Source organism: Fukomys damarensis, unplaced genomic scaffold, assembly GCF_012274545.1.
Source record: "Fukomys damarensis isolate Sample0158 unplaced genomic scaffold, DMR_v1.0_HiC HiC_scaffold_21, whole genome shotgun sequence".
Classification (NCBI taxonomy): Eukaryota; Metazoa; Chordata; class Mammalia; order Rodentia; family Bathyergidae; genus Fukomys; species Fukomys damarensis.
Genome location: NW_022900933.1, coordinates 40,675,807 through 40,690,437, shown reverse-complemented (window position 1 = coordinate 40,690,437; position 14,631 = coordinate 40,675,807). Strand labels below are relative to the sequence as shown.

The following is a 14,631-nucleotide window of genomic DNA, read 5'->3' as shown; positions in this document are numbered from 1 at the left end:
TGTGTGTGTGTGTGTGTGTGTCCTGCGTTCTTGTTCAAAGAATGTGATGGGGCACCCAGTTAATGAAGATCAGGTTTTTTGCTTTCTTTTTTTTTTTCATTGCTTGATAATAAATTTACTTTAATCTTCTGAAATATAAAACCTTTTTTGTTTTGTTTTGTTTTTTTGGTACTGGGGCTTGAACTTGGGCCCTTGTGCTTGCAAGGCAAGCAGCAGAACCACTGAGCCAAATCCCCAGCCCAAAAGCTTTTTGAAAAACAAATCAAACTTTTAAAATGTATATAACAAGATTTACCATCTTTGCCGTTTTAAATGTTAAAAGCCTTTTGATAAGTCAGTTTCAAGATTCTGAGACAGATGCCAAGCATGGTGGTGCATGCCCATATCCCAGCACTGTGGGAGGCTGAGGCAGGAGGATCACAAATTCACCAGCCTGGGCAACTTAGCAAAACCCTGCCTTTATTTATTTATTTATTATTTGTTTGCTTGTTTATTTATTGTTTATTTATTTATTGGTACCAGGAATCAAACTCTGGACCTTGTACTTTGTTTTTTAAATTTATTTTTGTTTTTGTTTTTATTTTTTGGTACTGGGGATCGAACTTAGGTACTTGTGCTTGCAAGGCAGGCGCTGGAACCACTGCACTAAATCCCTGGCCCTGGACCTTGCACTTTGAAGGCAGGCAACAGAACCACTGAGCTAAGTCCCCGACCCTAAATCTTGAATTTCTTAACCTAACATTTTACACTGTGTTCAGTAAATATTTGAATGAAAATATGGGAGAATTGTTTTTTCTATTAGCACTTTTAGTAACTTTGGTCCTTTTGTTTCTTTAGGTGGCCGCCAGACCCAAGAGCAAAGAACTCAGAGAAATATAATAAATGTACCTGTGGAAAAACGTACTGAAAATGGGGTAAGTCATGGTGAATTAAATTGAATTTTTAAAAGTGCTTTTACAGGAGCTAGTAGGTTATTTGCTATTGTGCTAGGGCTTGAACCCCCAAGCCTTGTGCCTGGTAGACAATCATTACCACTGTGCTCCATCTCCAGCCCTGGGAACTAAGGAGTTTTGGGTTACTTATTTTCAAAGTATTATTTTGAGGTAGATGTTGTCTTTCTAATAATGAGTATTTCAAAACAAGTTATGAAGTTATAGAAAGCAGCCCTGAGTGTTTGCCGGTCCACACTGCAGTCCATGAGCAGGTTGAGTGTCTGAGCTGGATTGTCCCCCTGCTCCACATGTGCCTGTCCTGCAGTGGGGACCCAGAGTCCTGTCTTCGTGACATTGCAATCGTCTGCTGGTATGAAGTTTTCTGAGCACCCGACTGTCCCAAGAAGCCTCCTTGTCTCCTCCGTCACTGTCGCAGAGCTGGCCAGGAGGCCAGGCAATGGTTACAGTGGGGAAGAGGGTAGAGGGCTTCTTCCCAGGGAATGCTGATGTGCGTGGACAGAGTGAGGAGAGTGTATAGAGAAGTTTGCAACTTGGTCTTTTCTGGAAATTTTAGTCATAACTTTTCCAAATAATTTTGAGACTAGAGAATCGAGTGATCTATTTCTCTCACTCTGCCACCAATTAGGTATATAGTTGGGCATGGTTCTTCCCAGTCCATTGTGTAGCCAGGGAGATGCTCATATGCTCATAGGCTTCACAGCTGTCTCACTCACTCACTGTACTTTAGCAAGTCCTGAACTGTATTTTAATTTGTCAGCTGCCTGTGTGACTAAATGATTGAGGACCCTTTTTCCAAAATGCTTGGAACCAGAAGTGTTTCCGATTGTGGAATATTTGTAGACCTTATTGGTCAAGCACCGCCAGTCGAGAAATCAGGTTAAAGCTCAGTTTTGGGTTTTGGATTAGGAACATTTAACCAGTACCTAAGTCTGTGTTTCTTGTACTATTGACTTTAAGCAGAGTCTCTGTCCTTCCTCTTTGTAATACAGGATATTGGTCCTTCACCTCTTTCTCCATCTTCCTACTTTCCAGCTTTTTCATTTGTAGCAGACTTGTACGTTGTGAAGGTTGACAGTGTTTGTGTGCTGTTGTCTATCACCAAGCTTTTATACTTCGTCTACAGATTGTCAGTGAGTAGTTATTTCAGATTTTGCAGGTATCCACTGCAGAGCCATGTGGTATACATGACTATATTTTCTTCTCTTTGGTTTCAGTGTCATCATCCCTGTGCCACTTGGAGAGAAATATTCCTGATGTCAAGATTATAAATTCTTGGGCCAGGGGTTTGACTCAGTGGTTCCACTGCCTGCCTCACAAGTGCAAGGGCCAGAGTTTGATCCCTGATACCAAAAAATAAAGATTATAAATTCTCCTTTATATTCCATTTTTTAAAGATCACTGCACAAATCCTAATCTCATTCCTGCCTTCTAAATATTTGTCCCCTACAGATCTAGAGCCCTCTAGGATAGATGCTAGGCTTATCTGCTTCAGGAAGTCTTAAGAGTAGGACATTGGTGGAGACTGACTCAGTACATAGGGTGGTGTCTGGCGTAGGCCCTGTGTGACTGTGTTGCCTGCCAGCTTTGGAAACCCCAGGTTACAGACACACACTAGAGTGAGCTTTCAGAACTTACCTGCCCAGCAACATTTGGGAGATCCTTTTAAGTTCAGAGATGTAGCATATCCTGGTCTTCTGAGACAGTGGCAGAAATATGTTGGCTAGCAGGTGTCAACCTGGGGTTGTGTTCATATGCCTCACAAGGAGAGGACTCTCATGGTGTCAGAGAGGAGAAGGCTGGTTTGGGTGTGATGGGCTGTGATCTTTTCTTAGTTGAAGTTGTTTCTTGTTAACCTAGAGATAATGTGTACATTTTAAGAGCAACAAAACTAAAACCTGAAGACCAAGTTAGAAATGTGTTTGTACCCTTTGTGTTGAGTTATAATTACAGGAAGGTATGGGGCCTCATCTAGAGGAATAACTTGTGCTGAGAGCACCACATCAAAGGTTGCTGTGTTTTATGGAATGCACACCTGCCTTTTAAGCCTAATAATGCCTTGTAAAGCACTCTATTATCTGCACAGCATATTTATGTGCATGTTAAGTTATTAAAATGTTAAAAACATCTTTCTCTAAGGTTTTTGTTTATGTCCTGGATGTAGAATAATGGTTCACTAAGCTTTCTACTTTTTGGATTGAGACAGCTAAGAAAAGATCAAGCAGCAGCTCTGAGAAGGGAGGTGTGTGGGTTGGAAGAGAAGGGCAAGATGCTGAGTTGTGTGATTCATGCCCATTAGGAGCTGCTGAGGCAAGAAGCTGGGGACGTTCTGCTCTCTGAAAATCGCAGGTCAACAAGTGAGGCTGATCTGCAGGGTAGTTTAACTTGGTGCTGCATAGACACAGTAGTTTTTCTCATTCTGTATTCCCAAGACTACCCTCGGATTCTGTGATTTGCTAGGAGGACTCACAGGTATCATTTATATAGTCAGAGGACAGAGCAAAGGGAAAAGTCACATTTTGCTTATGTGTCCTGGAGACATTTGTCCTGGGTTTTGTTTGTTTGTTTGTTTTTGAGACAACGTGTTGCCACATAGTTCAGGCTGGTCTTGAACTCACTATGTAGCCCAGGTTGGCCTCAAACTCATGATAGTCCTCCTGTCTCAGCCTCTCCAGTGCTGGGAGTACAGGTGTGTGCTACTGCACTCAACTTGTCCTGTTTTCTTAATGTTAAATTTTAAGTGAACTCAGCCTTGTGTTAAGCATGAACTCTATCACTGAGCTACACTTTCCGCCCTTAATTGGGCTTAATTGGACTCTTACTAATTTATAAGACTTGGTAATTGTAATTGTTGGAATTAGAAATACTCTAATTCCAGAATATAGAGAAACAAAAGACTCAATTTTACAGAACAACAAAAAACCATAAAAAAGAACAAAGCAGCAAAATATGTGGTTAAAAATACAAGCATATACTCCAGCACAGTGGTACAGTGCCTGTAATCCCAGCAGTCTTGGAGGCTAAGGCAGGAGGATCACAAATTCAAGCCCAGCCTGGGCAACTTAGTAACTTAGCAAGACCCTGTCTCCAAAAAAATGGCTGTGGGTATAGCTCAGCGCTGAAGCCCTGGGTTCAACCGCAAGCAGCTCAGAAGGAAATAGGAAGCATACATGTTCACCATCTGTCTTGGTGTCAGCGCCACCTATTTTTATTTGCTTACCAGGCAAGTAAAACTATTTTATCTCCAAACCTGAAAGTGTATATCCTTGAAGAAGCACAAAAAGAGGGATGATTTAATATTTTAGAATATTTTATGAGTATAAATACATTGTATCCTAGTTATATTGCCAGAGTTTGGTTTTAAGGATGTTTGTCATTTTTGCAATGATGTTATACTTGAAAAGCCACTTATACCTTTAAAAACTAATAATAGTTTGGGCTAGGGATTTAGCTCAGTGGTTCCACTGCCTGCCTCGCAAGTGCAAGGACCCAAGTTCGATCCCTGGTACCAAAAACAAAACAAAACAAAACTCAAAAATCTAGTAATAGTTTGATTTCTTTTTTAAATCTTGTGATGATTAAATTGCTACATAGGGCACTGGGTCTAATTCTTTGTTTCATTATGAAATATCTATGCAGAAGAATATATAAAACATGAGAAGTTTAAAGAATTACCCAAGACAGTCAGGATTACCTTTTAGGCTTAGACTTTCTCTACTGTTTCTTTCATCAGTCTTCCCTCCCCTCCCCTCCTCTCCTCTTCCCTCCCTACCCCATCCTCCCCTTCCCACTTCTCTCTCTGTCTTGGCAGTTCTGGGGATTGAACCTAGGGCCTGCATACTGAGCTACATCTCCAAGTCCTTTAAAAATTTCTTTTGTTTTGACTCTTAAGTCACTGGCTGGGCTCAAACTTGTGATATTCCTGCCTCAGCTTCCCAGAGTGCTTGGACTACAGCGGTGCACCACCATGCCTACTTCTTTATTCTTTTAAAAGCAGTTCTAGGGCTGGGGATTTGGCTCAGTGGTGCCACTGCCTGCCTCCCAAGAGCAAGGGCCTGAGTTCGATCCCCAAACAAAATAACAACAACAACAACAATAATGATAATAATAATAATAATAAATAAAAGCAATTCTATCCAATTTATTTCATTTTTAGACAAGTATTATAAAAGCAAGATGCTTGGTAGAAGCTATTCACATCTGCTTGCAGATTCCACAAAATTTGGAAGATGGTTATAGAAGTGAATTACAATTGTGCTAGAAATGTAGGAAAAGTAGAACAAGGTACCAAAATAATAGGGTTTAGTTGGATTAACTGGATTGAGGTGGATATCAGAAAAGATTTCTCAGAGGAAGAAATGAGAGGCTTCTGTAGAGACGAAAGGGAAAGGCAGGAGACTGCAACAGAGTTCTGCCCTGGGGGTGGGAACCAGTTGGAGGAGGGATGCTGTTGTGCCTAGTGCAGGTACCACATCTTCCCTGTGCCCAGAGCTGCATAGTCCTGCGGGGCTCACTCAGGTGAGCTGTGTTTGGGAAAGATCCTGGGATGGCAGCCAGTGGGGCAGGAAGGAGAGGAGCCCATAGCTGGGTGACGTCTTCGTTTCCTGTACTTTGCAGTGGAATCACCACTACTTGACTCTTAGTGACTTATTTTCAAAGAAACTGTTTAAAATAAAACATCCAAGGATATGGTGATATGAACACAAAAGCTATCCAGGTATCAGTAAACTGCAATTTAGAAAACAATGTCATTTCTTAAGATGATATTATAAACCCAAGAAGTTACCAGCTACAGTGATCTCTCTTTGTAGAAATCTTTAAAAAGAAATATTTGTTTATATAAGATCATTCCTATTCTACAAAACAAATTCTTTGAAATCCATTTCAAGAAAAGTGGCTAGACCCAAGACTTTAAAATCACTTCATTTGCTCTGTCGAGACCTTCACATGCATGAGTGGGACTGTCCAGAGAGAGGCAAGGATGGAGTCAGGCTTCTCCAGCCTTCCCTGCAGTAAGGTGCTCGCTCAGTGGGCAGCGAGCCACCTCGGCCACTGTGCCTGCCAGAGCGCTCTGTGCCACGGGGTAGGAGACATTGTCTACATTGTCATTTCTCATAATCCTCCAGAAGTAATCACTTAGAGTTCTCTTTATGTATATATGTATGTATGTATGTATGATTTATTTATTTATTTAGGTACCAGGGATCGAACTCAGAACCTTGCGCTTGTGAGGCAGGCAGTAGAACCACTGAGCTAAATCCCTGGTTCCTTTGTATCATTTTATTCTTGAATCAGGTTATTTTTGTTTTCCGTTTTTCAAGGGTGTAGGGGAACTAACCCTTTTCTGTTGGGTTGAACTGAATGAAAAACTGTAGGTATTTGACCTTTGTTTTTTTGGTACTGGGGATTGAACTCAGGACCTCGTGCTTGCCAGGTCGGTGGTGTGCTGCTGAGTTAAATCCCTGGCCCCATTTGACCATTTTTGATGTACAGATGCAGTATTTTCATATGATTAAGCTGGTTGGTGTCCCTGGCAGTGTTTACCCTTTGACAGCAGTGTCTTTGCTTAGGAGCAGTCTTGGGGACCTGTGCTGCAGCCTGGCAAGAAAGTGGCACTGCTGCTGACCCACCCCAGGGGACAGCCAGAGACCAGATGTCCAGAGCCGCAGTGCTCTGATCCATGAAATAAGCTTAGTAGCCCTCCTCCAAGGAACTTTATAGACTTCAGCTAAGACAACTGTAAATTTAGCCGCGTGGAAATGTTAAGTCTCTGGAGTTCACAGTCCATTTAGAAACACTGAGTTCTTCCTATCTCTGAAAGTGGATAAACATCCCGAGTAACAGAACAATTGTATGAGCGATTCCTTAGAGATCAGGAAAAACTTCAGGAAGCAGTTGGCATAGCCCCTGTCTGGGGGTAGGAAGTAGGGGAAGGGCACTATGGATAGCAGGAAGAGCCAGGTGAAATGTGGACGTGGGAGGTAAGGTTCTGGCATGGAGAGGCAGGCTCAGATGGAGGGGCAGGCAGAGCTGTTAGAACAGCATCTTGTGTAGAGCAAGGTGGACTCCAGTCAGAGATGGAGCCGAAGCTTCTGGAAAAAGGCTAGAGTCACAGCAGAGAGTAGGAGGAGGATGCCCAACTTGGAAGGAATAAGGAGTTTGGTCAGAGAGAGGCTGGGTGCACAGCTGGCCTTCAGTGAAGTTGTCATCTCCACACCACCTGGGCGGAAGGCTCTGCACCCATCCCTGGTGTCTCACTGATGCAGGGGAGCTTGGAGAATTTATCTTTTGTTTCTCAAATAATATCACAATGTGATATTCTTATTTATAATAGTTCACTGAAGTGCCAGTGTTTTCATTTCTCCTGTCAGCTGAGCACTAAATGTGCATTGGGCTTTGAGGGAATCCGTGCCGTTACAGCTAAAGTTTCTATTGGCTGTACTGAAACCTAGCTGCCTTGAAGATATATATGCTTACTCCTCTGGATTGTGACCGTGCTGCTTGGAATAGATCTGAACTCCTGTTAGTAGAAATAAGAGAATGATAGAATTGAATCCTATAGAGTCATAATAAGATTTTACACTAAATGGCTGAAGTGTTTTTTTAAATGTCTGCAAATTCTTTGACATAGACCCCTTTAAAACATGGAGCCAAGGGCTGGGGATTTAGCTCAGTGGCACACCAGCCTTGAAAGTGCAAGGTTCTGAGTTTGATCCCCAGTACCGAAGAAAAAAGTAAAAAGATAAAACATGGAGCCAAGTCCCCTCCTCTCCCACTTAGTGACTCGGTTTTCCTTGTGAGACTTTTCCCTAGGACTCTGTCTTGGAGGACTTGTCACAGCTCTGTGTGGGGGCCTGCTTGGGCAGGGACTGCAGCTCCCATTGGCAGCCTGTGTCCGTGAGTAGCCGTGGGAGTGACCATTCTGAGATTAGATCCTTGAACCCCAGGCCATCCATAAAGTGACTGTTTCCCATGTGCCGACATGTGACTTAGCCTTGGGAGAAACCTCAAGCTGGACTCTACCAGCCAAGCTGCTCTTGAATATGTTACCCACAGAACTAAGCAAGGAGTGCTTAAGTTTAAGCCACTAAATTTAGAAGTGACCTGCTCTTCAGCAATAGATAACGGACACATGGCCTGCGAAATGAATAAAGATGTATTGCTGATTCACAGACATGAAAACATAACCAATGAAGGCATAAATAAGGGCAGCCTTATTTATGATGCATGCCTATAGTCCTAGCTACTTGGGAGGCTGAGGCAGGAGGATCACTTGAGTCCAGGCATTCAAGATCAGCTTGGAGAACATAGCAAGATGTTATTTTAAAAAAAAAAAAAAAAAAAAAAAAAAAAGATGGACTTTTCATGAATAAATAACCCTCACAAATATGAAATAAAGGAACTGAACAGTGAAAACGTGTTTCAGTACAACATATAAACACATTTGGCACATAAAGTTTCATATAATGCAACCCTTACTGTCCCTGACCAAGGAGAATAGGAGTGCTTTGCAGTGAGTACAACTGGTGGAGGCAGGGTGTGGGGAGTCATCCTTTGCAATGACTGAAGTGTGAGTCATCCTTCTGCATCATTTTCATGACCAGGTTTTCAGCTTTTGGGGAGACTGCACTCAGATTGAACTTAAAAACAGGTGTAAGAAAAGAAAGCATCCTAGGGTAATATAAATTAGGAGAGCACTTCCAAGCCGCAGTGCTGGGAGCTGTGTAGCAGGATGGAGGGATACGAGGACCCAGACGCCACCCACCTGGTCACTTGGCTTAGGGGCACGAGGCAGAAGCACACTGGATTCGTGCAAGTGGGGCACACAATATCAAGTTTGCCATAGCCTATGAATGTAAACAGCTGGTTGAGTAAACTACTGTTTATTTGCCTGAAATTGTATATCAAAACATCACCACTTAAGTAGTGTGTTTTTGGATGGGTTGTTATACAAAAAAATGTCTGAAAGGTGGCCTGGTTTTCCAGAACTGCATGCAGTGGGGTAATTACTACCCGTGCTGTGCTGGGCCCGCTCAGTCTGCAGCACGAGGGACTCTGCTGTTCCTGTGGGAGTGCAGTCTTTGATAGAGCTATGACTTCTTTGCAAATATTGGCAAAATGTTTCAGTTGTACGTTAAATAATAAAACTAGTCTTTCTGATATTTGGAAAGACCAAAAAAATCCTATCACTAGTGGCTTAGGATGGAAGATGTGTGCTTATAATCTGTAATTGATGGCAATGGCTTGTGTTGGGGAACTTGATTACATGTCTCTCATACTCAGATTATTGTACCATCAGTTTAAAAATCATTTAAAAAATTGCCTGGGAAGGTTAAAAAAAAATACATTTGATTGAAGCCATATTCCCAACTGACCTGTGATCAAAAGCTTCAGCTGCAATTACCAAGTGAGTTGTAGTTGTTTTTACTATCTGTAAAAATCTAGTTATGGCAGCCTGTTTTTCAGACACTATTTTGATAGCTCTCCAAGTCATGACTCACATATAATTAGCAAAGACAAGACTTTAACATGGAAAATAAGCCTCATTTTTCATATCTAACTTTTGGCTTGTAATGGGCTAGCTTACTTGAGAGTCCTGTCCTGGTGCAGTTTACTTATCACAGAACCATTTACTTATATGGAATCCTTTCTTGGTCAAGAGGTTGCCATTTTATTTGCAAAGAGGGTGATTAAGAGTAAACTTTGACATAGCACGTGCTGGCAGGTGTGGGAGGAATTCCAAAGCTGAGGTGCCAGGGTATGGCAATAGGCACTCACTTTGGAAAACAGCTCACAGCTACTGCAGGTAAACACGCGTGTACTGTGCCCCACCTGGTTCACTGTGGAAATTGGTTACCACTATGTAGCCCAGGCTGGTCTCGAACTCACAGCAATCCTCCTGCCTCAGCCTCCTGAGTGTTGGGATTACAGGTGTGCGCCACCATGCCCAGCTAAAAGGATTGCATTTGCATTGAAACACTTGTTTTCTTAAAAAAGTGAAAAAGTACTTCATTTTGCTAAATTTTCATATTACACAGTTAAGGGAATAGTTCATACTAAAATGTAAATTGTTTCATATTTGTTAACTTAGAATCTTATGCTGGCTTGTGTTTTTTATAACCCATTTAAATGCATATAAAATTTTAAAAATACAAATAAATTACACAAAATGAATTATTCACTTTGAAATAAGATGAAATCTATATACTATGATTTATATTAAATTTATTACTGTTTATATATATATATATATATATACATATACATATATAGACACACACACAACACCTTCATTACTGTGATGTGACATATATTAAATTTGGTAGATTGAAAAACACATGTGGGGTCAGGTATTTAGCTCAGTGGTTCCACCAGCTGCCTCGCAAGCACTAGGACCCAAGTTCGATCCCCAGTTCCAAAAAAGAAAGAAGAGAAAAACACATGTGCCACATAAAAAGAGAGTATAAATGAATATTGACAAAATCTGTTTTAGTTTAAGTGGATATAAAATATCTTTATATAAGTAGCAGTGGATGGAATGGTTCAATTTCTCTCCTGCACCTTTTCATTGTTATTCTAAGCATTGGTGGGAAAGAGTCCAGAAAAGTTTGGGGATTGTTTTTTCTTAAAGTTGTAAAATCATTAATACAAATCTAATGATTTGTTGAATGGATGCTGTTTTTTTCCTAGTCAAAAAGAGTGTTTAAGAAGTAAAGGTTCTGAAGGTTTAATGCCTTTGGGGTCTTCTTTCCTGCACTCAAACTCAGTTGTCACCTTGGAAGGCAAGGGCTGCATATGGAAAATGGGTTCCTGCAGTCTGTGTCAAAAAGCCTTTTTGCCAAAAAAGCTTCAACGTACACATGGTCTCCCGACAGCCATCATCAACATCACCATGGCTGATGGTCCAAGACCACCCAACAACAGTACTCCTGTGTGGTGTCAGGAGGTCAGAAGAGCCGGCTGTCACTGCGTCATCTCATGTCCTCACAACAGCTCTGAACAGAGCACGAAGGTGGCACCTGCAGCTCCTCCCATACCTCATTCCCACTGGCACCTTAATCAGGACTTTCCATCTCCGGGATTCCAAGAACTCCAGTACAGACTGCAGGAGAACGCCATGTGCAGAAGGACCCCTCTGAGGCTACATGTTCCAAAACCCACCTGGAGACTTTCATATCCTGGGCCATTTTTGCCTATGTGCTGGAGGAAGAGTAATACATTCATGACAGTTACTTTAAAGAGGAAAGGAATGCTGGGATTTAGTGCAGTGGCACCACTAGTGCCTGCCTCACAAGCTCAAGGTCCTGAGTTTGATCCCTGGTACCAAAAAAAAAAAAGAGGAAAGAAAAGAAAGACCTCTGTCATGGAGACTGGGAAATCTCAGTAGGTGGAAATTAGTAACCTTTTATGGGTGCTAAAGTAGAAATAGTCTTTCAGTCACTTGGACTTTTCTTCCAGACGTCTTTTGATAGGATGAACACTTTCCTTTCAAATGGAAATTTCTCTATCTCTTTGAAATATCTGGGTTTCTGTTTGGCTTTGTGGGGCGCGGTGTCAGCCAGGACCATATTTGTGCAAGGCAGATGTGCTGTCACAGAGTGACATTCACAGCCCAAAATACTGAGTTTCAGAAGAAATCTTGCTCCACAGTGCTCCCTCAGGAGTTGTAGACAAACAGAATTTATTCCAGGTAAAACTGTGGAACAAGTTATGATTCCATTTTTCTAGAGTCGAGTGTGCCCAAATAGTGTAAAAGTTTATTAGAAGCATAGAAGCCAAGGTAACAGAGACTGCAACTGACTGTTATGAACAGTAGGAGGATTGAGAGCGGTGGAAGGTAAAGGGATCCTGAGAATATGTGTGAAATTGTGGTTAGGAAGTGGGGTTCCAAGGAGTGACTCTGGCCTCCAAGGTCAGAAGTAAAAGGTTTGGGGAAAGGCAAACTCAGAATAGAGCTCTGCCACTTTCCCTCGCTGCTCCTTGGTGCGCTCTTTGTCCTTCTCCGTGGCTCCACACCAGGTGTGGCCTTGTCTGGAAGAACACACAGCCCAGTGCAGGACCCAGAATGTGTGTAGCAGGGCTCAGTGACTGCTGTGCCATGTAAGGGCCGGGAGCACAGACTCTCACTTCTCGGCCTCACATGTGCTGTAGCCCTCTGCTGCCTCTTTCATCTGTGGAACGTGGTGTCATGGCACCTGTCTCCAGTATTCCGAGGTGTAGGCAGGTGTCAAGCTTGTGTGAAGCTTGTAGCAGAGGGCATTGCTACAGAGGAAGGCACATGGCTTGTTGCCACTCCTCTGAATGTTTCCTTTTTGCATTCACTTTGTATACATGATTCTCTGTCAGGTGATATGTCAGTTTATTTCAGTTTCTCAAGAGTAGGTGACAGTGAGACATCTGTCCTTGGGTGTCACCTGTACAATAACTCTTTTGGTTGTGGTCCTTAAACATTTGACAGCCCCATTTGCCCAAATACACCTATTAAATCCCTGGTCCAAGCAGAGGAATGGCTCTTAGGATTCACATTTGCAAAGGTTTGCTTATGAGCCTCTTATTAAATGTAGTGTCTGGGGCCAGGGATTTGTCTCAGTGGTTCTGCAGCCTGCCTTGCAAGTGCAAGGTCCCGAGTTTGATCCCCAGTACAAAAAAAAAAAAAAAAAAATGTGTGTGTGTGTGTGTGTGTGTATATAGTGTCTGATGTTTATGTATTAGTAAATGTTACCTTGAAAACATTTTTATCCATGTAATGAAAGTATTCTGGGATTTAAGAGACAGGAGAGAGCACTGGCAAACAGGATTTATTTTAGATGAATACCACCAGCTCAGCAGATGTTTGGTCTTTCTGGTGATGTAGCAAGTTAAGTTTACATGAAACAAGACAAGGACAGACAGTTTTTAATTTAGCCTTGAAGACAGAGCCTTGTGAATCTTGTGAAAACAAGATGACTTAAACTTTGTTTATAGGTTGTAGTTAACCAGTTTTATCTGTACCAGAACAAGGAGTTACAGCTACAGACAAGGGGAGGGCAGTCCAAGGGAGCAAGGGGGAGCTGCCCAAGCCTGGGAAAAACTTGTGTCCTTTAAGTCCTACTTCATTAGGAGAGGTTCTTTTGAAAAAGTAACCTCTTTCTCCCTTTAGACAACCTGTCTAAAACCCAGATGTGTGTATTCCTACATCAGAAAAAGAACATTGTGCAGATGTGTGTACATCTCACCGAGGACTTCTTGTTCTCTGCAGGTTGGGAACCCGCGTGTTGAACTCACCCTCTCAGAGCTCCAGGATATGGCAGCTAGGCAACAGCAGCAGATTGAAAATCAACAGCAGATACTGGTGGCCAAGGTAGGTTATAAGAGCACAGAGGTAAGGAAGAAGCATTGCTGAAAACAAGCGTTCAAGCCATGCATGTTGGCACATGCCTGCAGCCCCAGGAGGCTGGAAGAGGCCGGGCAGCATCACACACAGTGATGTCTCTCTGTCTGCTGATCCCTTCTGTAGCTTCATGATGTTGGGGAGGCATCAGGGCAAGAGCCTGATACCCCAGGACCACAGAGTTGCAGGCAACATTTGGAAAAGAGGATGCTCTCTCTCGTCACCTGTTTTCCTCCTAGTGTGTTGTTTGCTTTGGGGTTGGTGCTTGTGTCCTGGAGGGGACCACAGTCTGTGATGCCTCCTAGATAAGTGACAGCTGGTTGACAGGCTTCTAGGAGGGCCACTTTGGGCTGGATATGTGTCGTTTATTACAGTGCAGGGCACACTTGATGTTCACTCTGCATTGATTTCTACATTTGTGGTTAAAACTCTGTAGAGTAGGATTTGGGGCTTTTCTAAATCATGGTTTAGTCATATGTGATAGACTTAAGAAGTCAGACCCATTGCCCATGCCTACTAGAAACAATTCATGCTGTAAATGGTCTTAAAATGTTCTGAAACTGCTTAAAGAGAACCTTAAACTTTAGCAAGTTCTTTCTGCTTTCTTCTGGAAATTTCCTTACTGACCAAATGACCAGCCAGTTCAGTTTCTTCTGTTCATTGAATGACTATGCATTTCATTGGACTATCTGATTTTATGTAAATAATAATTTAAGTTGGACTTATTTTAAAAAGTCTCAAAGTTTATTGAGCTTACAAAAATAAAAACAATTATAGTTTATTTATTTATTTATTTTAGTGCCAGGGATCAATCTCAGGACCTTGCACTTGTGAGGCAGGCAGCGGAACCACTAAGCTAAATCCCTGGCACAAATTTTTTAAATTAAAAAGTATATCATCCTATTAGTAAGACTTCTAAGATGAAGTATACATACTATTAGGTAATTGTAAAATAATCTCTTTATTTCTTTTCCAAATATTGACCTAGGAATTTGCTGCTTCACAAAATTTTTAATATTTAAAGTAATATAAATTACAAGTTACAGTCTCAAATTTTGGTTATTTGAGCTTGATATGTGGTGATGCCTGCATACTCATACCTAAACCTCTCCTTATTTATGCATACATGTGGGAGAATAAATATTTAATGTCAACTTTTATCCTAAAGGTAACTGGGCTGGGGATTTGGCTCAGTGTTGCCATGCCTGCCTGGCAAGGGCAAGGTCCTGAGTTCTATCCCCAGTAACCCCAAAAAATCAAAACAGAACAAAACTACTGAAGGGTATTGCACTTTTTTTTTTTTTTTTTTTT

At 41.9% G+C, this 14,631-nt stretch overlaps 1 protein-coding gene across 3 annotated transcripts in view; it reads left to right on the top strand.

Annotated features, from left to right (window-relative positions):
* Ppp1r13b (protein phosphatase 1 regulatory subunit 13B) overlaps nt 1-14,631 on the top strand; it is a 60,542-nt gene that overhangs the window by 29,987 nt on the left and 15,924 nt on the right. For all 3 annotated transcript variants that reach the window (XM_010607288.1, XM_010607287.1, XM_010607286.1), the window contains exons 4-5: nt 838-914; nt 13,189-13,290. In XM_010607288.1, the coding sequence (XP_010605590.1) occupies nt 838-914; nt 13,189-13,290 (179 nt within the window). The remainder of the gene's footprint in view (nt 1-837; nt 915-13,188; nt 13,291-14,631) is intronic.